General features: G+C 40.6%; 1 protein-coding gene across 2 annotated transcripts in view; it reads left to right on the forward strand.

The window, feature by feature from the left end:
• The window catches only part of GRM7 (glutamate receptor, metabotropic 7), a 758177-nt gene that overhangs the window by 478732 nt on the left and 255811 nt on the right, over positions 1–23634 (forward strand). For both annotated transcript variants that reach the window (XM_006758209.1, XM_006758212.1), the window contains exons 6-7: positions 12632–12832; positions 20987–21126. In XM_006758209.1, coding sequence (XP_006758272.1) covers positions 12632–12832; positions 20987–21126 — 341 coding nt within the window. The remainder of the gene's footprint in view (positions 1–12631; positions 12833–20986; positions 21127–23634) is intronic.

A 23634-nucleotide genomic window follows, 5' to 3' on the forward strand; every position in this document is an offset into this window, starting at 1 on the left:
TGAAAGTGTTTCATAAAGAGACTATCTGCAATGTATCATAGGTGTTCCTTGAGGTAACAGGATAGTGCAGTGCCCCTGACCTAGTAACACAGAGAACTATGATCACCCCCAGACTGGAAGTGCACGCAGGGGCAGGAGAGGGATGTACCACAATCCTGGTGGAATAGCTGCAAAAAGAGGCTATTGATGAGGAGAGAACCAGACCAGTAAATATTAAGACCAAACCATCCTCCTGCCTTCCAATCTCCATGGGCCAAAACCAACTGGATATCAAAAGGCAAGAGTTCTTCAATTTTGCCTATCCAAGTGAGCTCCTTGGGGCGTAGAGAAAGGGGATGAGTGGGTCTGGGAGACAGTCTATCCAGTGCAGGCATCCTCGACAGGCAAGGTCTTGAGAGTTGGGAAGGGCACAGGTTTATTTCCTTTTAGACATGAGCATCTGGCCAGAAAGGTTAAGAAGGCAATTCAGTATGTATGTCTACAACTCAGAAGTCAGTGGTGGAGGCACACAGTACACTTGTTAGTAGATGATAGCAGCAATGGAATGATGGCTGCTATCACTGAGAACGACCAGGTTCCCTAAGCTCTAGGTTCCTCTCCTGTGGCACAGCCCATTATGTAACTTGGTCCTCCTTCTGTGATTTAGGAGTTGGGGAACCAGAGCCTGAAAATGCTGATGTTCTGACTACTACTATTTCTGTGAGAAATAAAGCCCTTGTCTCTGACCCATGAGTCTCGTGTCTCCTGCCAACATCCATGAACTTATGGCAGGATAATATGTAGGCTTGCAGGTATGGTAAAACCTCAGACCCTTCACAGTTCTTGACAAACGGGTCAAGACCACTGGGGTAAGACTCATGGAGCAGGTTTTTACAAGGGAGAAAAAATAATTTATAGGACGCAAATTGTATTGGGTTATGCAAGGAAAGAAAATATCTCCACTTTAAAGATCTGCAGGGTTTCTCAGGAAACATCAGTGTTTTAGTTAAGTTAGGAAATATGTTTGGATTAAGGAATGATCATTGTGGGTTCGACATTCCAGAGACCCCAAAGGACTTGTGAAAAGGAGATGGTTGAGCAAGGAAGTTAACATAAGGGGGTAAGAGCTTGGCAAGTCAAGGATGATCAGAGAGGCTTGTCCCATGGGCAGTGTCCAGCGAAGGTTGGATGGGAGGCATGAAGAATTTAGTTCTGAGAATGGTCTGGAGAAGGATGGTCACTTGAGCCTATGACGATTCAGGTGAGCTTTTGAAATGAAACCTAGGGGTGAAACTACCAATCCCAGGAGTGGTTAGGTAAACATTGAGGTTGATTTTGGTAGTCTGTTTCTGACCGTGTGCTTGGAAGCAATGCAAGTGATACAGTTTCTAGCCACACGGGGAGAATTATGTTTCTCTTTCATAATGAGTATTTTTTTTATAGATGAAGAAACAAGTTTAGGGATGTTATATAACTTCCTTTTAGTCACAAGCATAATCCACGCAAAGGCAGAATTTCAACCCAGGTTTGTCTGCTACCAGCCCCCAGGCTCCAAGATCTTTTCCTTGGGCAGTGGTTGAGCTCATTACAGGAGAGAGAGAAATGCCATCACATTTTGGTTTTAAAATGTTGAGATCTTGAAGGACTTTCTCCCAATTAAGTCATATTGGCAACATATGTTTTAAACTAAGCCTTTATTTTTCTTCCTCAGGTAGCAGGATATGGCTAGTTGCTCTTCAGGCAAATCATCACGTGTGTTCTGCTGGTGAACTGTCAGTTTCTACCTTCTGGTTAGGAGTTAAGATTTTTTTTCCTTGTCAGGATAGCCATTCTATTTTTCTTAACACAGGTGGAATGTGACATTTCTAGGGAGTGAAGAGTCTTTAGAAACTCTTGAGAATTCCATCAACTACATTTCTCATCATTTATGAATATTGTTAGGACTCAATAGGAAGGAACCTATTTTATTTTTGAGTGACCACGACTAAATGGTAGAACGTGTAGGTGAAGAGGTATGTATTCATCTGCATGTTTTAGTGTAAAATGAATCTCGACTTAAAAAAAACCTAACAGAATATTCTTTTCACCTTTACTTGAATAACTTAGGGGAAATCAGTGGAAGCAATGATAAGTAGAGTCTTTAGCCACATAAGAACCCAGTTGAAGAAAATGATCCGAAATATCACGGTTTGGTGTGTTGCCATTTTCTCTCAATCTCAGCCTTCAATCATCTGGTCACCTGAATTAAGCTCTCCATCTCAGCTGCCAGCTATCCAGGGTGAAGGATTGCCACCTTTCTTTTCTAATCATTTACAGAAGCTACTTGCTCCTTTATCTCCCTTTCTAGTATATTCATTCATTCTTCCACCCTTCATTAAACATGCATTTACTGGATATCCATTATATTCCAGGCCCTGTTTTGGGTTCTGGGCATAAAGCAATGTTTAAGACTGAGACTTGCCTCTGGGGACTTCAATATATATCTATATACCTATATACCTATATATCTATATATCTATATATCTATATATCTATGTATATCTATAATACTGCAGTATGCATCTCTAAGAGATAGGTGCTCTCTCTATATAGATATATAGATGTATAGATATATATATTATCCCTTTTTTTTCTTCAGTCACTAGAACTAGATACGCAGCTCAACAAGAGCTAAACAATGGCCTTTTCTATGAGATTTCACTGGTGATTATTCTGAGAAGTCCTTTCAAACCCTCCAGTGGGATGAATTCCCTATGCCTTTTCTCTGTGTCTCAGGAAGCAAAGGGTCCTGGTGCCAGTGAACAAAATCATTCCAACCCACGACATGCCTGCTAGGAAGAGACATTAGACCATGGGAGTCAAAGACTCCGCCCATATGCCATAGCATCTACAGTATGTGTGCCCCTTCATAAATGCCCCAGAAACAATAATATTTCTGTGAGACCTGACATGAGAGATAGAATCTGCTTTTCCATAATAGCATCTGACCAGAGTTGTGGCATGTGGGAGCATAAAAGGGTTCCATGTTTGTATCTGTAGCCATTGTCTCTATTTGGGTGTCAGGCGCATAGTAGGTGTCACTTAAATACAACTAACTTCATCTTTTCTGCCTTCCTGCCTATTTCCCTTTACCTTAATCTCAATATTCTTCTTTTGTGTGTTTTGTTTCTTCTTGTTTTGTTCCTTATCTTCATACTCTTTTTTCCCCCTCTTCTTTTATTTGCATTAGTATAATGAGATCTTTCAAACAAACTCAAAAGCCAAAAGCCGAGAGAACAGTATGATGAATCCCCATGTACCCATCACTCAACCACACAACATTCAATATGTGGCCAATTTATTTTTACATATGGCTACTTCTTTTTCTCTCACTACTGGACAATTTAAAGTTCACCTTAACATTTATATTTTTTAATACTGCAGTATGCATCTCTAAGAGATAGGTGCTCTTAAAATATGTAACACACACACACACATACACAAACAAACAAAACAAACATTTGCTTATCATCAAATAGTCTCTGACTTTTCTCACAAATATGTTTATGTTGTTGGTTTTCTCACATGTGGATCTAAAAGTGCAAACACAACATTTTTTGATATATCTAAGTCTTCTTAATCTAAAAATGCTCCTCTTTATTTTTACCTTGCCAATTGTTTGTTAAAGAAAACAGCTTAAACTATTTCTGTAGAATGTCTCACTTTTGGATTTTGCTGTATACATCTCTGAAATGTTGATTTACATGTTTCTCATTTTCTGTGTTTCCTGTAAGTTAGTCTATAGATCCCAAAGCTTGATCAGGTTCAGCTCTCTCTCTCTCTCTCTCTCTCTCTCTCTCTCTCTCTCTCTCACACACACACACACACACACACACACTACCTTTTTCTGAATCAAGTTACTTGCTAATGTCTAAAGTCAGAGGAGAAGGAAAAAGATGGGCGAGAGAAGACAGTAGGAAAAGACTAGATAATGGTTCCAGTGTTGTCACCTTGGTCTGTTCATTATAAAATGCCCACCGGCCTTTCCACTCACGGTTTCAGCCGCTACTACTGGTGGTTGCACAGACCAATTACTACATCTGGCATCCCAGTGCATGTTGGATAAATCATTCTGTTAATATTCTGAAAGTTCCAGTTGAATACAACTCCTGGGATGGCAAAAACAGAATTTTTAGAGGCCAGCACTGCATTTGAAAGGGGTTTGGGCTGAAGAATGGGTTAAGAGGATAGGCATTTTTGGAAGTACTATTTTTAATTGTTATTAAGTTAGTTCTGGAAAGAATGCTTCAGCAATGATTTTACAGTTTGCATAGAAGGCGCAACCAATGCTGTAGAGGTAGAAATTTGGCTTAAGAAATCAGAGGAGAGAAAGTCTGTGAGAAATGGAAATGGAATCGATGCACTGCTTTAAGAAAACACATCTTTTTCTTGTTTCCTTGTGGGGTTCAGTGGCGCTGTTCTTAACTTTGCCAAGCTGGCTGGCATTGCCTACAACAGACTACGGTTGGTCTTGGTTGAGTCTCTCTGAAGCCCTTCCACACTTCTGGGGGCTGTAAACATTGGGGCTGAGACATTCCCCTGTGCATTGTGTGAAACCTACCCACCTCACCCCACCCTGCCCTATCTCAGCCAGGTTTACTGGCTGCATACTACCCTTGCTTGCACTTAACCTGGAAGTTGCACATGCATTAGCAGAAGAGAACAGTTTTAAGTAACACTTAAGTAGCTCTCCAGGAAGCATCCGGCATGGAAAATGACTAGAAAAGGAGGGTTTGTGGCTAGACATTGTTTTCCTCCCTTGCTAGAACTATTTTTTGAATTTATAATGAATATTCAATGAGTATGTTAGGATTTTAAGGGTTCCATTGCAACTAAATTTTGGCTATCAAGGTAGAGCGGCGATTTTCAACCAGTGTGCTGCAAGAAGTTATAAAACATGTGATAACCTGACTATTTAGTCAGGGACACTGACCCCGTCTCCCTTAGATTGGCAAATAAATAAATAAATAAGTGACAACAGCCAACACAACAATAACCATCCAGTGTGAAAGGATCAAAATTATACCTATTTTTGTCAGATCTGCAAAAAATTGAATAGATTGTCAGGGCTGCCCCAGACTTTTGGTAATTAGTTTATGTGTGCCATGGGATGAAAAAGGCTGAAACTCGCAGAGGTAGAGAATCAGTTGGTAAGTCATCTGGCATTTTTGCTTTGTTTTCTTTGTTCTTCTGCCAGCCGTTCGCTGATTTTTCTGGGTATTAACTTTTCCACTGGAGGGGAGAGGCCAGGGAAGAAACCATCCATTTCCTCCTTGCAGTGGGAATAAGGATGCAAAAGTCAGGATTAGCATGAATTTTGAGATTACTTTGGGCTCTAAACGTATGTTGGAAATAAAAAGAATCGAAGAGGAAAGTATCCCAGTTAACGCTTTCCGTGTGCGGTCTGGTAGGAGCCATTTACCTAAGTGTCTATGATGCATAGTACAGTAACGGAGAGGCAGGGAATGGCTGGCCAATGGCAGAAACAATACCTCCCCAGAGAGAGTTATGAGGGTTAAAATTAAGCTGTGAAGAGTGCTTGGCACAGAACCGGGTGCACAGAAGATGTGCATGAACACATGCTGCCCACAGCACTATGGCCATGGACACCCTCATTCTTTTTGGGAGCCAATCATCCCACTGAACTCTCACTGGGCCACATGAATAGAGGCATGGCAACACTATGGGTGTTTTTCTTTCTCAATCTTCACCCTAGGGTATTTTTTTCCATTGATTCTTAGAGAGAGTGGAAGGGAGGAGGGGAGACAGAGTGAGAGAAACATTGATATGAGAGACACATTGATTGGTTACCTCCCACATGTGCCCCTACTGAGGTGGGGAACCTGCAACCCAGGTATGTACCCTTGACCAGGAATTGAACCCAAGATCCTTCTGTCTTTGGGGCAACTCTCTAACCACTGAGTAAAATTAGCCAGGTCTACTATAGGCTTTCACTCAATGCAGATCTTCTGACTTTCCTTCTACCGATACTCCTTGCAGGCCACGGGTTGTTACTTTGAGATTCTATAAATGTGGTCACTGTGAGAGATGGCAACACAGTCAATTTCTATGAACACATGAAATTATTTTACTATTAACATTCATCTTATAAAGATAAATGTATACTCAGGAGGAAAAAAATTATCAAGAAAATTTAGTTATTTATTTTTAAGTCATGGGAGGGACTGCAGTAGCATCTTAGTAAGGCTTGCCGGGTGACCTTGGCTCTTTTCAGAGTCCTGCCATGTTGCCCTAGCCCTCCATGATGTCCAACCTGCTGGCCTCGCATCCTCTTTACCCAGGATCTATCCATTTTGTCACAAACCAAATATGTCTTGACTATCCTCAAATCTCCTGTGGCACATTCTTGTCCTGTTTATTAGGGGTATTTGTCATTGGTAATAGATTCCAATTATTAGCATTTTATTCCATTATATACAGCAATACTCAGAACTTCAGCCATAAGAAGTACTTAAGATTGAGGATTTATGTTAACTAACGTAAAACGTGTTGAATGCAAGGTTTAAAAGCACAGTCAGCACAAGCATGCATGATTTCACAAAAGTCTTCCCAAAGCACATGGCTTTGATTCATACATGGAATCCAAACAAAACGCACAAATGTTCACTCCTTGGCAACAGGAGGCGAGCACTGGGCCAGTTCACATCTGCTGACCCTTTCTGGTATGTTTTCCAGTCTGCATTAGCACACTTTCCCATGTGTTTCCTGCCCAGCTCCCACCCTGTCTTTCTTTTGGTGTCCACATTGAAATATTAATATAAATATTTAAAGTCCATATTTCCTTGCATTTTCTGTGCCTTCCACCCCTCCACCCCCACCCCCAGTAGTAGTCTAAGGCATGCATTCTGAGAACACAGCATGTTAAAATGGGCAAGTTAAGCAGGTCCTTCCAACCGAACGAGCACTAGCAATCCCGATAGTGAAAGTTTATGGGTCATTCTTATGTATTGCAGCTGACAGTGTAGTCAACAGAAGGTTAAAAGACTGGACCCTTTGGTAAAAATAACAATGGAGCAGAACATCAGGAGACTTCAGAGGGCAAGCTTCTCTGCATGCTGATGTAAAAGATAATGCTTTAGAGTTCACCTCATTTTACCTCAACCTCGGACTCTGCTGAGACATGTGATGAAAAGGGAGGCCTTTTGTCCCAGGAGAGAATGTAATGACACCTCCGTTAGCCAGGAAAATGGAAAGGGTGATCTATTCACTGAGAATTAAAGGGAAAAGTTATTTTTTCCCACTTCAACTTATGTTAAATATATATTTTTGAACTTTTTATTTTATTTCATTTTTCCCATCAACATTTACCCCCTTACACCATCTTTCACTCCCCCCTCACCTTCCTCTCAACACCACCACAATCACCATCCTTTATATTTTTATATATGTTTTTATTGAATTTTTTAGAGAGAGAGGAAGGGAGAGAGAAAAAACACATCTATCAGCTGCCTCCCTCAGGGATCAAGCCCAAAACCCAGGCATGTGCCTTGACCCGGAATCGAACTAGGGACCTCTTAGTGCACAGAGGAGACTCACCCAATGGAACCCCACAGGAGGCCAGGGCATCGCCACACTTTAAAACTGCATTTCACTGGTTGTGGGGGCGGCATGCTTAATGCTTGTCCATTAGAATGTTATTAAGTGGTGTATGGATAAGAAGTGTAGTGTTCAAATAATTTGGAAAATATTTGGCAACTCACACATCAATTGTACCTTCATCTCTCTAACACATTTTTATCCTGCTGTCATTTTTATGCTTTGTAATTTCCTCAGGACCACAAAGTGACTAGAGTAACTGCAGAGGGGGTGTGTGTGTGTGTGTGTGTGTGTGTGTGTGTGTGTGTTGCTTTTGATACAATTGAGCCCATCTTTTTATTTCTTAAAGCAAATAAAGTTTTTCAGGATCTCCCAACTAAACTCCTTTCTTCCATCTCACTGGTTAGAATTAGATACCATGCCTGTTCCTAAATTAGCCCTTGGGGAGGAAATCGGATTGAGTTAAACAAACAGAATTGACTCTGAGGCTCAAGAGAAGTCCAGAGCCGCTCACCCCTATAGTAGGCCACCAACATCCAGAGAATAGAGTTCTGTTAGGGGAGGAGAGGCAGGTGGTAAATGAGTAACCAGAAACTCTCAGAAAGGGACAGACAGTGTGTCTGCCACAGCAGGGGAAGTAACTTCAAACTTTTTTTTTTTAATGAACTGGCCACTTCTGATTTTTTTGATATAAGTTCCTTTTTTCTAGTCCTGGTAACCCCAAAGACAAATGTATCCTGTAAGTCTTAGAGCCTTTAATATGCTAAGGTACCTGGTGACTCTCCAAGAGAGGGATAAAGCCTGCAGTATTTCACAAATAATAAAATGGTTCATTATTTAAAACATTGCAATTATTTTTCAAGGCATTCTTTCTGGGATGAATGTCTTTATGAGTGCGGTTCAGAAACTGCTCTCCTGAATTATTAGTCTGAACCCATTTCATAGTATATATTTTATAGTGGTCATAATGCCTTCAAGATTGCCTCTTTTAAGTACTATAAATCATAAGAGAAATTTGTAAAGTAGCAGGTTTTAAAGGAATATTAGAAAATGAATGGCCCTATAAAATAAGTATAGTAAAATGTTAATATAAGAATCTGGATGGTGGGTTCACTGGAAAATTCTTTCAAACTTGCACTATGTTTAAAATGTTTTGTGAGAGCTGAAAAATAGTAACCACAATAAAACAAAAAAATGACTTTTATACACACACACACACACACACACATTCACACACATTCACACTCACACACTAGAGGCCCGGTGCACGAAATTTGTGCAAGGGGCTCAGCCCTTGCACCCCGGGTGCCTTGCAGCCCCACAGCCCCTCCCACTGGTCATTCCAGAACAGCTGTCCAGTTTAATTAGCATATTATCTCTTATATAGGAGGTGTGTGTGTGTGTGTGTGTATGTATATATATACATATGTATCTGATATTTATATTAGCAAAAGTAAATCTCATAGGTAGGCTAGCTTCACCAACACACTCAAACCTACATGAGAGTAACTTTAAAACACTATTGAAGGAGGCAAAGCAAACCTTGAGCAAATGGAAAGACACAGATAGAAAGACTCACCTACATAAAGATGTTTTAGCTAAGTTCATTTATAAATACATCATAAGCCCAGATAATGTACCATTGGGTTTTTTCTTTCTCAAGCTAGATAAATGGGTGATAAAGTTTATTTGAGTAAATAAATAAATAAAAACAACCAGGAAAATATGGGAAACATGAACAATTTTGGTGGGTGAACACTTACAGTGAGAGAGAAGGGTAACCTGTCAGTTATTAAAATATATCATAGAACTTTTATAAGTGAAACTGTAATATTGGTACAATGAAACAAATTTTTAAAATCCTGAAAGAGACCCAATTTATATGGACATTTCGTATATAATAAAGGCAGCACTTCAAATCGGTGAGAAAAGCTCAACTGGTATATGTTATAACTGAAGAGCTATGTGGAAAAAGATAAATTTTCATTTATTTTTCATACTGTACAGCAGAATACATTTTAAGCGGATCAAATATATATCTTTAATAAACAAATTCTAGAAGAATATATGGATCTTCTATACTCTGAGAGTGGGGACATTTCTTTCCAACCATGACTGAAAATCCAGAAGCAATAAGAATAAAAGAAACTGATCATTTTAAAAACAAAACAATTTTTACCTAATGTAATTTTTTTTCAAAAGAAATACCTAAAGTTAAAGAAAAATTACAAACTTGGACAAATAGTTGCAACTTAATCTCAAGGAATTAATATGTTAAATTAATAAAAAGCCTTTAAAATGAGAGAAATGACCAACAACTTTTTACAACAATTGGCTAGATTATAGACTGTTTACAGAAAAAGAAATATAATGGCTTTTTTAAAGGGAGATGTTCAACCTCCCCTAAAATAAGAAAAATAAAAACACACTTGTTGCATTTTTTTCATATCTGATTAAAAATCCAAGTTTGACAATACACTTGGGTGGTGAGGTGGTAGGGAAATGAACACTCTCATCTTTTGTTTCTGGAAAAGCAACATGGTGCAAACCTGTTAAAGAGGAATCTGCCAATAATTAGCAAAAATACATATGAATTTACTCTTTAACAAAGCAGCCCCACTTCTCAGAATCTATCACCAAAATACCCAGACGAAAATTGAAAAGCACATATTTGCACAAGGCTGTTCATTACATTACATTAGACTGTTTGTTAGACATGATGGTTTTTCTTACAATGTTATCTGCATATCATGGGATAAAGTGAATGAATATTCATAACAGTATCATTAGGAATGAGGATTTTTCTCAGGAAAAGGGGAGGTAGAGGTGTATGAGTGCCAAGGTTAGGAAACACCCACTAGTCCTGGGTTTGAATTGGAAGTAGCAGTAGGAATTCATGAGGAATTTTATCTTAAAAAAAAAAAATTCCCACCCTAGCCTTGGCCTGTGTGGCTCAGTTGGTGGGGTGTCATCCTGTGTACCATTTGCTGGTTCAGTTCGTGGTCAGGGCATGTGTTTGGGTTGCGGGGCTCAATCCTTGGTAGAGGGCGTGCAGGAAGCAGCCAGTTGATGTTGCACTCTCACACTAATGTTCCTCTCTTTTTCCCTCTCTCTTTTTCTCTAAAAATCAATAAAAACACATTTAAAAAAATCTTACTCTAAACATGCTGAAAGGCCTAAATCAAGTAACTAGCAGTGAGCATCAGTTGGTTGTTATTTAAGTGATATGCACATAAACCACATAAGTGTCTGTCATATAATATCGTGATGTGTGCTCTGAAAAGGAAAGATGCAAATTCAAGTAAATTTGGGAAATTCTGAGTTTTCTTCTTGGAAATCATACATACATATATATATATTTTATAAAAGTAAATGCTCCGAACAATTCTCTGGTAAAGAAGTCTACAACTATTTAACCGTCAGAAACCCTTCGCAGGAGAATAAGATGGGGTTGCAAAATTCCTGTTGTGTCTTTACTGCACAAATGTGCTGTAGGAAACAATTTGGAGATTGGTGCTATGAAAGAGGAAGGCAATCTGTGGCTAATTATTTCTCATAGAGGGACAGGAGGTCTAAAGAGAGTTCCTGGTACCTTGAACTAAATGACTGTGTAATTTAATACAACTGTTGTTTAGAATTTGCTAGATACTAAATGCTTTGTTCAGTGTTGGGAATGTAAGAAAAGAAATGAAATGTTAGAGCATTAAAATATAGTGCTATTATTAATGTTACAATAAAGATTTGAAATGTTTTGTAAAATTGTTCATCGTGATTGAGGGGCTCAGTGTAGGCTGCCATTGAATTGTGCCATGGAGAGAAAATTAAATTATGATGGGCAAAAGCAAGGGGGAAGGACATTTCTAGCAAAGTAAGGAACATGAGCAAAGATTGTTTAACATTGGAGTTTATGATGTATTCAGGAAAAAAATAGATATACTTGTCTGGAACAACAATAAAAAAAAAAGTACCTGTCTGGAACAACAATAAAAAAGTGTACCTATCTGGCAATAAAAAATGGAGGGAAAGCCTGGGATAGGCCAACATAGGGAGAAGGCTTTGGGGCCAGACACGCCTGAATGGTCATCATTGATCTGTCTGTAAATGACGATGGAAGGATGATCTAATCTCTATCAGGCTCAGCTTTCCCATCTGGATAACGAGGATAAATAATATTTATCTCACAAAGTGAGGCTGTAAATAATGTATGCCAAGCTTCCCACACAGTGGGGTGGGGGACACAATGTCAGTTCTTACTGTTACTAGGCAGATGGGTGTGGGCATTCTCAGTTGTCCGTGGAAAGGGCTTGGAGGCAACGGAGAGCCATTGAAGCATTTGGAGCATGGGGACGAAGTGGTGAGCTTTGTAGCAGGAAAGAGGACACAGAGGAATGAAGAGATGGAGACACGTGGCCTTGCATCCGGATGGGAGATGAGGAGCGCATAGGTAGGGCATTTTTAGTTTGGCCAAAACTGTTCAGTGAATCAGAGGTAGAACTGATAGAGCTTGGCTATTCATTAGCTCCATATACATGTATGTGGTTAATGGGGAGTCAGAGTCAGGAAACAATGAAAAATGACACCAGATGTTTTAGCCCAAGTATCTGAGTTCCCAGTAATACCAATGATTGAGACAGTCAACACAGAAGGTAGGTGGAGTAGATATAGAGAAGGTAGTGAGTTCCGTGTGGAATTTCATCTGTTTTCCATCGTTTTCCTTCCGGCCTCTCACCTTTTTAGAGTAAGTGAGCTTTAAAGATTTGAATGTGGCAGCCCAGCTCCTAATCCCAGTGATCCCTCGATTCTATGGGACCACCACATTTTGAATAGTGTAGTGGCTGCTTCTAAAGTTCATGTAATAATGACTGGAAAGATTAGTGTGATATGCTCCAAAGTCAACTACTAAAAATTACCTAATAATGTAGTTACATGTGGCTGTGTGGCTTGCACTGTCCTGGTCCTCAAAACATTGTTTGCTTTAAGCGTAGTTGAAAGTAAAGACAAATGTAGACATTCTACTCAACGCCAATCTTTGTGTGCTTCTTGTTTTAATGTGCAGGACAGGAGAGAATTGGAAAAGATTCTAACTATGAGCAGGAGGGGAAAGTTCAGTTCGTGATAGACGCCGTCTACGCGATGGCTCATGCCCTGCACCACATGAACAAGGATCTTTGTGCTGACTACCGGGGCGTCTGTCCGGAGATGGAGCAAGCTGGGGGCAAGAAGTTGCTGAAGTACATCCGCAACGTGAATTTCAATGGTGAGTCTCCAAGCACCTGTGGTTTTTAGGAGTCCTGTGTTGGCGTTCTGCTTTATAAGTTACATGTTGAATGATTATTTACTCTTCAGTATGTGTCAAGACATGGTTGATGATCTGATTTTAAAGATTGAGTCAATATATGAATGAGTGAGTAGTGAGAGAGTAGTGAGTGAACGAGTGAGTAAATATTTGGGAGTATGGTTTGTCCTCCTTTGCTTAAAATAGGTTCTTATATGAAGTCAAATTCTGCCTCAGTGAATATAAATTCAGAACTGTGAAAAACACACATATTTATTAGTTATTGTACACTATCTCTATACAGTTATTTTTGTCTCCAGTCTTACAGTGTTTACTCAAATACTGTCTTCCTAAAATATTTGCATTCATTTTTTGTATTTGTTCACTCTCTTCAGTGTGGTTCTGTGTTTAATTTGCAATATAGTCAGGTTTATTCATGATCGTATTGAATTTTGTTAACCATGTGATGATTAATTTTTATGAGTCAATGTGACTGGGCAAAGTGATGCTCAGATAACTGGCAAAACAGTACCACTGGGTGCGTCTATGAGGGTGTTTCTGGAAGAGATTAGCATTTGACTTGGTGAACTGAGTAAAGGAGAGAGGGCTCTCCCCAAGGTGGGTGGACTTTCTCCAACCCCCTCCCCCCACCTAGGGCCTGAAGAGACCTAGAAGGCAGAAGAAGGGCAAATTCTCTCTCCCTCTGCTCCTGCCCTCAGACATGGGTGCTCCTACTTCTCAGGCTTTGAGACACAGAAGAGGCCTTCAGATACAACCTTAACATGGGGGAAGGTTACAACATCACTTCTGAGGTCTTATTGCCAAAATACATGCCTCAATCTAATCATAAGGAGACATAGGAAAAAATAACTGGCTAGTACTCTTCCAGAGTATTCACGTCGTGAGCAAGGCCGGTGGAGGAATTGTTCCAGACTGGGAGAGACTAAGGAGACATTACCATTAAATGCAGTGTGGGAAAATTAATGGCTCCTCTACCGGAAAAAGGACACTAGTGAGACAATGGAGACATTTTAATAAAATTTGCAGATGAGTTTTAAATAGTATTAATCAATATTAATTTACTGGCTCAGGTCATTATATTAATGTTAAAGGAAGCCTTCTCGCTTTTCTGCTTATAAACAACAATCCACTTAAACCCACAATATTATATCGATCTTCCAGGAGTTCTCTAGTATTTGGATGAAGAGGAACCACAGCCTGTTTGGGGATCAACAGTTCTCTGGTTTAGATGGAGACAAAATGACTGTGTGTAAAACCAGAATAAATGATCTTCATTTTATAGTTTCTTCCTGATTTTACAGAATTTCCTAACATATAGAATTAATTTTCCCAGAGACAGACACATGTGAATTTCATTATTTATTAAACACTGCATTCCGTTAGCTGGGTCAGTCTCTGGGCTTGGTATTCTGGTTCACAGATATGGATAACCATTCTTACAAGAGTGACCAGAATTATCGCTTTGAGACTGTTCTTGGTGACTCTTCCCTGATTCTTCTTCCAAATAGTGCTCTATAGAATCATTTTGTCAAAACGGTCTTGTCCATTGATGAGCCAGAGATGCTGAGCTTCCGATGAGACACAGGACCCATGTTTATGGAATGATTACTGTGTGCCAGAAAGTGTGCTACATACCTGTGTTGGCTTACCTAATATTTAGAACACCAGCACAGTGTAGGCACTATTATTTACCCTTTTTAAGATAAGGAAACTTCACAGAGAATTAAGAATCATGATATTCAGAGCCACACATCTGGGTAGTGATGATGCCACACTGGTCCTTGGGCACCTAACTCTACAGGCTGTCCCCTGTAAATGTCTGAGAGGAAGGGTTGACTACTTTATTCCTGCTTCTTCATCTCAGAGTGGATGCTCTGTGGGAGGTGCCAGGCAGGATCGATTGTTTTTTCTCTCTCTGTCCTCATTGCAATCCTGCCCTGTGGTCCACATAATCGCCTGTTCTCTGAGGACTTTTTTTCTGTCATAAGGACAACTGGGAGGCTGCTGGCTCCCGGGGCACTGTGACGTTTGTTGATGGTGGGGCTTGGCAGTTTTGTGAAACAGAACCTGTGCTGGATTTAATTAATGGATTCCATATCACTTGAAGTGAAGAGCTATTAGTGAAAGAAATTTGACATTTGTCACTCATTTAATTTCTTGATTTTTATATAAAGAAATAAAATACTAGAGAGGAGGAAATATTTGTTCAAGACTTCACAGTTAGCAAATGACAGAGACAGATCTAGAAAGCAAGTCTATTCCTAGCCTATTGTAAAAAATATAGCCTTTCTTTTGCATGGTTTAGTAGGGTTTTGATTTTATTGGTCTCAACAAAGCCTAATTGTTCTCTTCTGTTACTTTAATACAAAACTTTCTGCACCCCTGGGAGTTTTATTCCAGACCAATAGGGCACAGTTTAATAACTCTGGCCCTCACATTCACCAAAGCATCAATTTAGGAAATGATAATAGAATGTCCCGAAAATATTGCTATCGTTTCACCAAGCACTTATCCTCTTCTTATGATGCACCAAGAGAAAAGATGACTACTTTTAAATTCATCACTTCTGGCCATGTTTTTCTCTGCATCCCAAATGAATGCAATGACCTGAGCCTAAATTTGATTTATGTAGTAATGTCTACATTGGCCCATCTAACCAATTGTCAATACCTGTAGATGTAAATTTAATAAATGTGTTGTCTTGGCTACAACATCTTAGGGAATTGCTATACAATGGCATATTTAATCTGGTGTGTGCCTGTACCTAGATTTCCTAGTTTCCAGAAGATGAATTGGGTGTCAGTATATTTTGTAAAGATGCCACATATCATGTGCTCTTTAAAAATCCTCACAGGAGGATATGTTTTCATTGGCTTTTAGAGAGGCAGGAAGGGTGAGAGACAGAGAAACATCAGTTGACCGCTTCCTATATGCACCCCAGCTGGCGATGGAACCCACAGCCTAGGTGTGTGCCCTGAATCAGAATGAAACCCGCAACCTTAGGATGTTTGGGATGATGCCCCAGCCCACCTGGCCAGGGCTCATGTGCTCTTTTTGAAACGAGAAGTTAGCTTTCCTTCATCAAGAGGTGAGCTCTGTGCTCCCTCCTCTTGAATCTAAGAGTGTGTGACTGATGCAGAAGTGACACTATCTGACTTCTAAGGCATATGGGTGAATAGGCTTCTGCCTCATTCTCTCAGGACATTTGTATTGCGGACACAGCTACCATGTTGGGAGGAAGCCAAGATGCCAAATAGACAGGCCACATGTGGGTGTTCCTACCACAGCCCCAGCTAAGGTCCCAGCTGGCAGCTGGCAGCAACTGTGAGACATGTGGGCTTCAAGCTGCCCAGCTGACATGAGGGGACCAGAGGTGCTGTCCCCAAACTCTGCCCAAATTGCAAAATATGGGTTGTTATTATTTGGAGCACAAAGGTTTAGGGTAGTGTGCTGAGCAGTGCTAGATAAATGGAACACAAATCAGTGCCATGTTTCTGGAGTCTGTACATGGGGTGCGAAAGTAAGAGCAGGAAACTTGTCAGTACCTTGATGCAGAGGACTGTTTGGACACCTGAGCAATCGAGATCCTAGGTTCTTCTCTACCAGGAAGAAAGGGCTTCATTCAGATACTCTGATCCAATAGAGATTTCAGGCTTGAGCACATCCTGTCACCCAGCTTCCCACTATGCCATCTTGTCTAGTGGCCCCGTTTCCACTACCTCAATGACCTGCATCCCAGCCCTGATACCTGGAGACATTTCTGCAGATCACTTCTTCTTTGATAACTTCTTTCTCTTCTCTGGACCACTGTGATCATATATATTTACACACACACACACACACACACACACACACACACATACATATATACTGGTGGCTTGGTGCACAAAATTTATGCACATTAAAAGGGAATTAGAGGAAATATTTTAATATTGCTATTTGCCCTTTCTCTATAATAGAAGTGTCAGAGATGAAAGAAAATTAGTAAATGTATATGAAAATATTCCTCCTGTCAGAGTCTGGGGCGTGCCGCATGACCCAGAGTCAAGTCCCCACTCACCTGCATGCACCTTGAAATCGTGCAAGACCCAGACCCGGATGGCCCCACCCCCATCAAGCCCTGCAGGGCAGGGGGCACAGCCTCAGGTCCCCCATCAAGCCCCACCAGGTGGGGGGCATGGCCTCAGGTCCCCAGCCCTGGCACGAGGGCAGGAGGGCAAAAGGGCACAAGGGTGCGAGGGCCTGATGACCATTTGCATATTAGCTCTTTATTATATAGGATATGATGGTGGGCAAAAGTAGGTTTACAGTTACAAGTATGTGAAACAGTTTATTCTTGTATTATTATTTAGTAAGTATTGTAATTTTCAAAAAAATACTGCTTAGTTTTAAAGAGAGAGAGGAGGAAGGGGAGGAGAGATAGAAAGAGAGAGAGAAATATCAATTTGTTTTCCACCTATCCATGCATTTGTTGGTTGCTTCTTGTATGAGCCCTGACCAGAGACTAAACCCTCAATCTTAGTGTATGAGGATGACCCTATAACCAATGAAAAGCCTAGCTAGAGCTAATTATTGTATTATTTATTAGTATTATGTAACCTACTTTTGTCCATCCCTGTATAGACTTCATTGAACATAATCCCAATTTTTTCTCTTTTAAGAAACCCAGGGAAGCTGTTAAAAAGGTATTGTAGAAAAAATAAGTGGAAATAATAATCCATTAGCTTTACAGAATCCATCAGAAAGGTCAAAACCACATATGCTATTACAAGTCATCACTTAGATAAAGTGTTCAGCTCTTCTGTCTTAATTTTTTAAAGCATGAACTTTAATGAGAATGGAAAGGGCATGACAAGAGTCATTTTGCCTAACAAAGATTATAGGAAGAGAGAGCGATTAGATGGTGTGTCCCATTCTGGTGAATATTTAGCTGGTGGCCTGAGACCTTTCAGAGTCCCAGGCCTCCAATATTCTTCTCTCCTCTCAAAGACAATGAAAAGCTCATCATATTTCATAATGACTAGAAGCTATACAATTACAGCAGATCCTAATACCCAATGTGAAAGCAGAGGAAGATGAGCAAGATATTACTATCTTCCTGCAAAATGATAGGGTTATTTTCTTGCTGATAATATATAAAATGCGGACTTTGTTTGTTCTTATATACTTGGAAGGCTCACTGGAAGGAGAAAGCTAATATTAAAAACTTCTTGTTTATCTTCTGTCTGTACTGGAAAGGCTCCTGTATTTCCTATAGAGAGAGAGAGAGAGCTTCAGAGATCCCATTGGGATACAGCGGATGCCTTTATGGGCTCTGAGGGTAGTGACTAGGTACAATGTAGATGAAACAAATTGGCCAAACTGACTCAAGCTGGTGAGACAACACCTGCATAACTCATAGATAGTGCCCACTTTTTGGAAAACAAAAGATGCTTATCCTGATGGAGAAATTGAAATTAGGTACCCATTAGGAGAGTCAGCTTTGGCACATTGGAGAGTCTGGGTGTCTGAAGGCATGTGTTCTGGTCCTGAGATATTAGCCAACAAAACAATGATAAAAATAAAAACAACTATATGCCCTAGCCTAGCTGATTTGGCTCAGTGGATAGAGCATCAGCCTGTAGACCAAAGGGTCCCGATTCCGGTCAAGGGCACGTACCTCGGTTGCAGGCAGGCCCTGGTCGGGGTGTGTGAAGTAGGCAACCAATCGATGGGTTCCCCTCACTTCGATATTTCTCTCTGTCTTTCCCTCTCTCTTCCACTCTCCCTAAAATCAATGGGAAAACATCCTCCGGTGAGGATTAAAAACAACCAACCAACCAACTATGGAATCTCACTACCATCTGTTGAGCACTTATGTATCAGGCATGGAACTAAGCACGTTAGGTATATTGTTACATTTAATTCTTACTAACACTATGAGAAAAATCACTAGTGACCGTCAGATGTAGAGGGAGATTGAATAATTTAATAAAGGTCACCCCTGTTTTAGGGGATTCCAAAGCCAGTTACCATACACTATTCTAGTTTAATTAGTTGAGTGGCCCTGGAACAAGTGACTTCCCCTCTCTGAACCTAAGGACTGTGTCTGTAAAATTAGGAAGTTCAATGTCCTGTGTCCTCCAGCTCTGTAGTAGTTTCCTACTGATACCCTATAAAAGAGCCATAAGTTTAATGGCTTGAACAACACAAATGTACTATAGCTGTGTGGTTTGACACAGATCTCACTGGGTTTTACTTAAGGTGAAGGCAAGGCTGTTCTTCTGGAGCTTTGAGGGGAGAGTCCCTGGCCTTTTCTAGCTCCTGAAAGCCACCTGCACTCTTTGGCTATGACCCCTGCCTCCGTCACTCCAACCTCCTGTTTTCATCTTCCCATCTCCTTCCTCTGACTCCTGCTGCCTCTCAGTTTAAGGGCCATTATAATTACACTGGATCTACCTAGATTGTCCACCATGATCCTTAATGTCATCACTGAAAAAAAAGCCTTTGGCCCCGAAAGGCAATATCCACAGGTTCTGATGATTAGGACATGGACAGATTTGGGGAGCCATTATTTCGCCTACCACAGCTCTGATTTTTTTTAAAAAAATTTAATACTACAAATGTCATAAAATCCTGTGCCTGACAGTTGTGAGATGGTGTGGAGTTCTTTAATTGCCTCTGTATTCTGCCAATAATGTTGGACAAACCCTCTCCGTGGGGGTCACTTTCAGCACAGGACTGCAGCCTTGTCTGCCTCTTGTTCCTCTTATTGGACCCTTTTCTGACTCCCTTCCTGTGTTGAGTGGTCACTTGTGTGGGACCAGTTTCGCCAGCTTGCCTGCTTCCTAAGCGCTGGCATCTTTTCCTACCATTCAAGGACTGCCTCCCTCCAGTTAACATGCTTTTGTTTTTCTTTCATGCAGATCATTCACGTAAATGCCACCGTGGCCCAAACTCTGCAGAGGCTAATGATTTCCTTAGCCAGATGCAGAGCTCTGCCACCATGAGTCTTCAATTTACAGCCAGAATTCACAAAAGTGCCTCATCCTTCTCTCCCAAAATAGCAAAATGAACTTCTGTTCCCAGTGATTTTATTTCAGCTTGTAAACTCCCTGTAAACTTCCTTGTAAAAGGCAGGAACTAGAGCATCATTTGTTATGAGGAATATCCAGTGTTAACCCAAAGGCAGAGCAGAGATCAGCCTCACACCTGAGACCACCCACATCTGTCCTGTTTCCAGTGAACCCAGGGGAGAAAAACTGCACCCAGTTGCCAAACTTTTGGCGACTCCTTTGTAACTGTCCCGGGAACTAACCCAAACTCACAAGTTTCACTCTCTGTGTGTGGCTTGCCTATTGCTCTATGGGATTGATATTAAGGGACTTTTCGCTCATACCCTACTTTCAAAGATATGTACCCTTTTCTTTCTGTATCTTTCACTCTCTATCTTTCTAACATACTCTAAATAAACCTATTGGTTTCCTCTTAAGATGAACATTTTAAACGTGAGGTTCAAGTGAGAGATTGAGAAATAAGTTAATATTTATAAAACATATGCCAGGCACACTGCTAAGCATTTTATACTGTTAATCATATCAAGTAACTTAGAAATAGCCAAAATATTTATCAATGCAATCAGTATCCAAGTACCTTCTAAGTAAACTTTTTTGCTTGTTTGCTTTTATGTATTTTTTTTTAAATCCGGCATGCCCCTTTTTAAGTTTATGTATTTGTTTACTATTTTAAAAATGGCTCTTTACTGACCACAATTTAGGTGGTTGGAGGCGAAACAGTAATAATTAATTATAATAAACTTGAAGTAGTTTAGAAAAAAATTTATTTTTATTCTCCATAATAAAAAGATTAACATAAACTATTAAGAAATGCTGAGAAACAGAACTGTTCATAAAAAGAAGCAGTTTGTTTTCCCACCTCCTGTCAGTAGCATCTGTCGGCCCCAGTGACGGCTTGCCTGTGAGTCTTAGAGGCCATTTGGGGGGGAACCTGTTAAACAACGGGGCTATGCATTAGCTATCTTGTCCATTAGCAGGTCTCTAGACCATCACCAGTGGCACAAGAGATGGAAGGAACCTGGCTTCACTCTAAAATCTGTCATTTTCTTGCCTTCTGCAGGGAGCGCTGGCACCCCAGTCATGTTTAACAAGAATGGAGATGCCCCGGGGCGGTATGACATCTTTCAGTACCAGATGACCAACACCACGAACCCGGGTTACCGTCTGATTGGACAGTGGACAGATGAACTTCAGCTCAACGTGAGTTCTGTTTTGTCCCCTCCCTTTGCATGTGTGATACATGAACAGGCTTTTAATTTGCTCAAATAGGCAAATGGTTTTGTTTGCTTGTGCATAATGAGTGAACAGGCAGCGTGTTAACAGGCATCAGCAGGGACTGGTGATCATACAACATTGAGAGTGATGATGCTGATGATGAGAAAGATGATGATAAGTGTGTTGAGTTAATACAGCACCAATGTGATTGATCTCATTTAATCTGAGGCTTGGGTTGCTTAACAATCAAATTAGTAGATAATACTTCAATCCTTTCACAAGACCCTTCTCTTGGTCAGACCTCCTTTCCTCCCTCCCTTCCTTCCTCCTTTCATTCTTCTCATTTCTCCCTCCCTCTATCCTTCCTCCTTCCCTACCTTCCTGCTTTCCTTCCTATTTAGTGGTTTATTCCTTTTTCTTTTAATGCATTTTAGTGAGTTGCTTTGTTTTCTGTTGAGATTTTCTGTGTAACTGGAGCTTTATCTGTTTGCATAACCTCTCCCTCTTTCGGTACAATGTGACCTTGAGCAAGCAGCCGCTTCCTTGTGTAAGGTTATGTCCAAGAGCACCTGGCAGCAGCTGTCAGGAGCTCATCTGACACTGTTAGGTTTACTTAACTTGCTGAGTAAAGGATAAGCTTTGGGGTCTTCAGGATGAAGGGGATGGAATGGGATTCACTGTAGGCTTTGTGCTGAGTTGAGTGATTAAACCAGGTTTAGGGAGGCTGGGGCCCATTTTGGTTTGGATTCTCTTAGGAAGTAGAAATCATTTCATGATTGTTATCAGGGAGATGGAAGCATGAAAGATAGGTGAGAGTTGTCATTAACAAAGAAACAGTAAGCACTTACGTGAACCGAAAAAGGGACATTTTCATTATTTTTGTGGTTGCAGAGTATCCTTGCTTCTGTCTAGTTTCGAACATGATGGCAGAACCGTCTTGTTCCACCACAGTCATGGAGTGGCCTTGTCTGATTACCTTTTACATTTTTCTGAGATTGTTTATGTTCTGTTTGAATTTGCCTGCCCAGCTGTTAGCTGATAACTGTAGAGCCATTTTTTTCTTAATATTTTAAGTTGAACAATTAACAGTGTGCTTCTAATAATAGTTACAATGTCTATTTGGAATTATTAATAGTTTTAAATAAATATACCGACTTTCCCAGGGAATGCAGAACACAGGCTGGGTATCTCCCTCCTGGCACACCTGGAGTTCAGCGCACCATGCATCCTTCCATTTCCTCTCCTCCCAGGAGGGAATGAATTAGGCTGGCCCACAGCATGATGGCTGGGGTCCTGCAGCCTGGGGGTGGGGCAGAACTTAGAGAAGTAGGTACACTACAGGGTCTCTTCTGCTGAGATGCACTGGACTGGGTTATATTTCAACAGGTTCTTTAGCAGGTCCCTCCCTGTGGCATTGAACTTGGGGATGATGTTCACCAGATGTGTTGTGGCTGGGTACATTGGATAGGCCTTTCCAGGTTCTTAACTATACGTAGAAATCTTGGGGTGGGGCAGAAGTTAGAGAAGTAGGTATACTATAGGGTCTCTTCTGCTGAGATGCACTGGACTGGGTTATATTTCAACAGGTTCTTTAGCAGGTCCCTCCCTGTGGCATTGAACTTGGGGATGATGTTCACCAGATGTGTTGTGGCTGGGTACATTGGATAGGCCTTTCCAGGTTCATAACTATACGTAGAAATCACAGTAAATAGAAACATACAATTTTCTTTTGTCCAGCAGAGCCCTGCATTATTCTGGGTTCTCTGGAGAAACAGAATAGATGAGAGATAGATAGATAGATAGATAGATAGTAGATAGATAGATAGATAGATGCTAGATAGATAGATAGATAGATAGATAGATAGATAGATAGATAGATATAAAGATAGATAGATAATTAGGAATTGGCTTTTATGACGGCTGAGAATTCCTGAGATGTGCAGTCCACAAGCTGGAGACCCAAGTGAGCCAATGGTGTAAGTTGCAGTCTGAGTCCAAAGGCAGCGGAAGACTGATGTTCAAGCTCAAAAACAGGCAGGGAAGGACGGGATTCTCTTACTCAGCCTTTGTGTCCTATCAGGTCTTCAATTTCAATTGAGTCCCTCCCACAACGGAAAAGCAATCTACTTTATTTAATTTGCCAGTTAAAATGTTCTTCTCATCCAGGAACACCCTCACAGAAATACCCACAATCACGCTTAACCAAAGAAGACTGATGTTCAAGCTCAATACAGGCAGGGAAAGACAGGATTCTCTTACTCAGTCTTTGTGTTCTATCAGGTCTTCAATTTCAGTTGAGTCTCTCCCACAACGGAAAAGCAATCTACTTTATTTAATTTGCCAGTTAAAATGTTCTTCTCATCCAGGAACACCCTCACAGAAATACCCACAATCACGCTTAACCAAATACCTGGGCACCTCTTTGTCCTGTCAAGCTGAGGGATATAACGAACCGGCACAGGCCCTATCCCGGTAATTCCTTCTAATGTCTCT

Source organism: Myotis davidii, unplaced genomic scaffold (assembly GCF_000327345.1).
Source record: "Myotis davidii unplaced genomic scaffold, ASM32734v1 scaffold73, whole genome shotgun sequence".
Lineage (NCBI taxonomy): Eukaryota > Metazoa > Chordata > Mammalia > Chiroptera > Vespertilionidae > Myotis > Myotis davidii.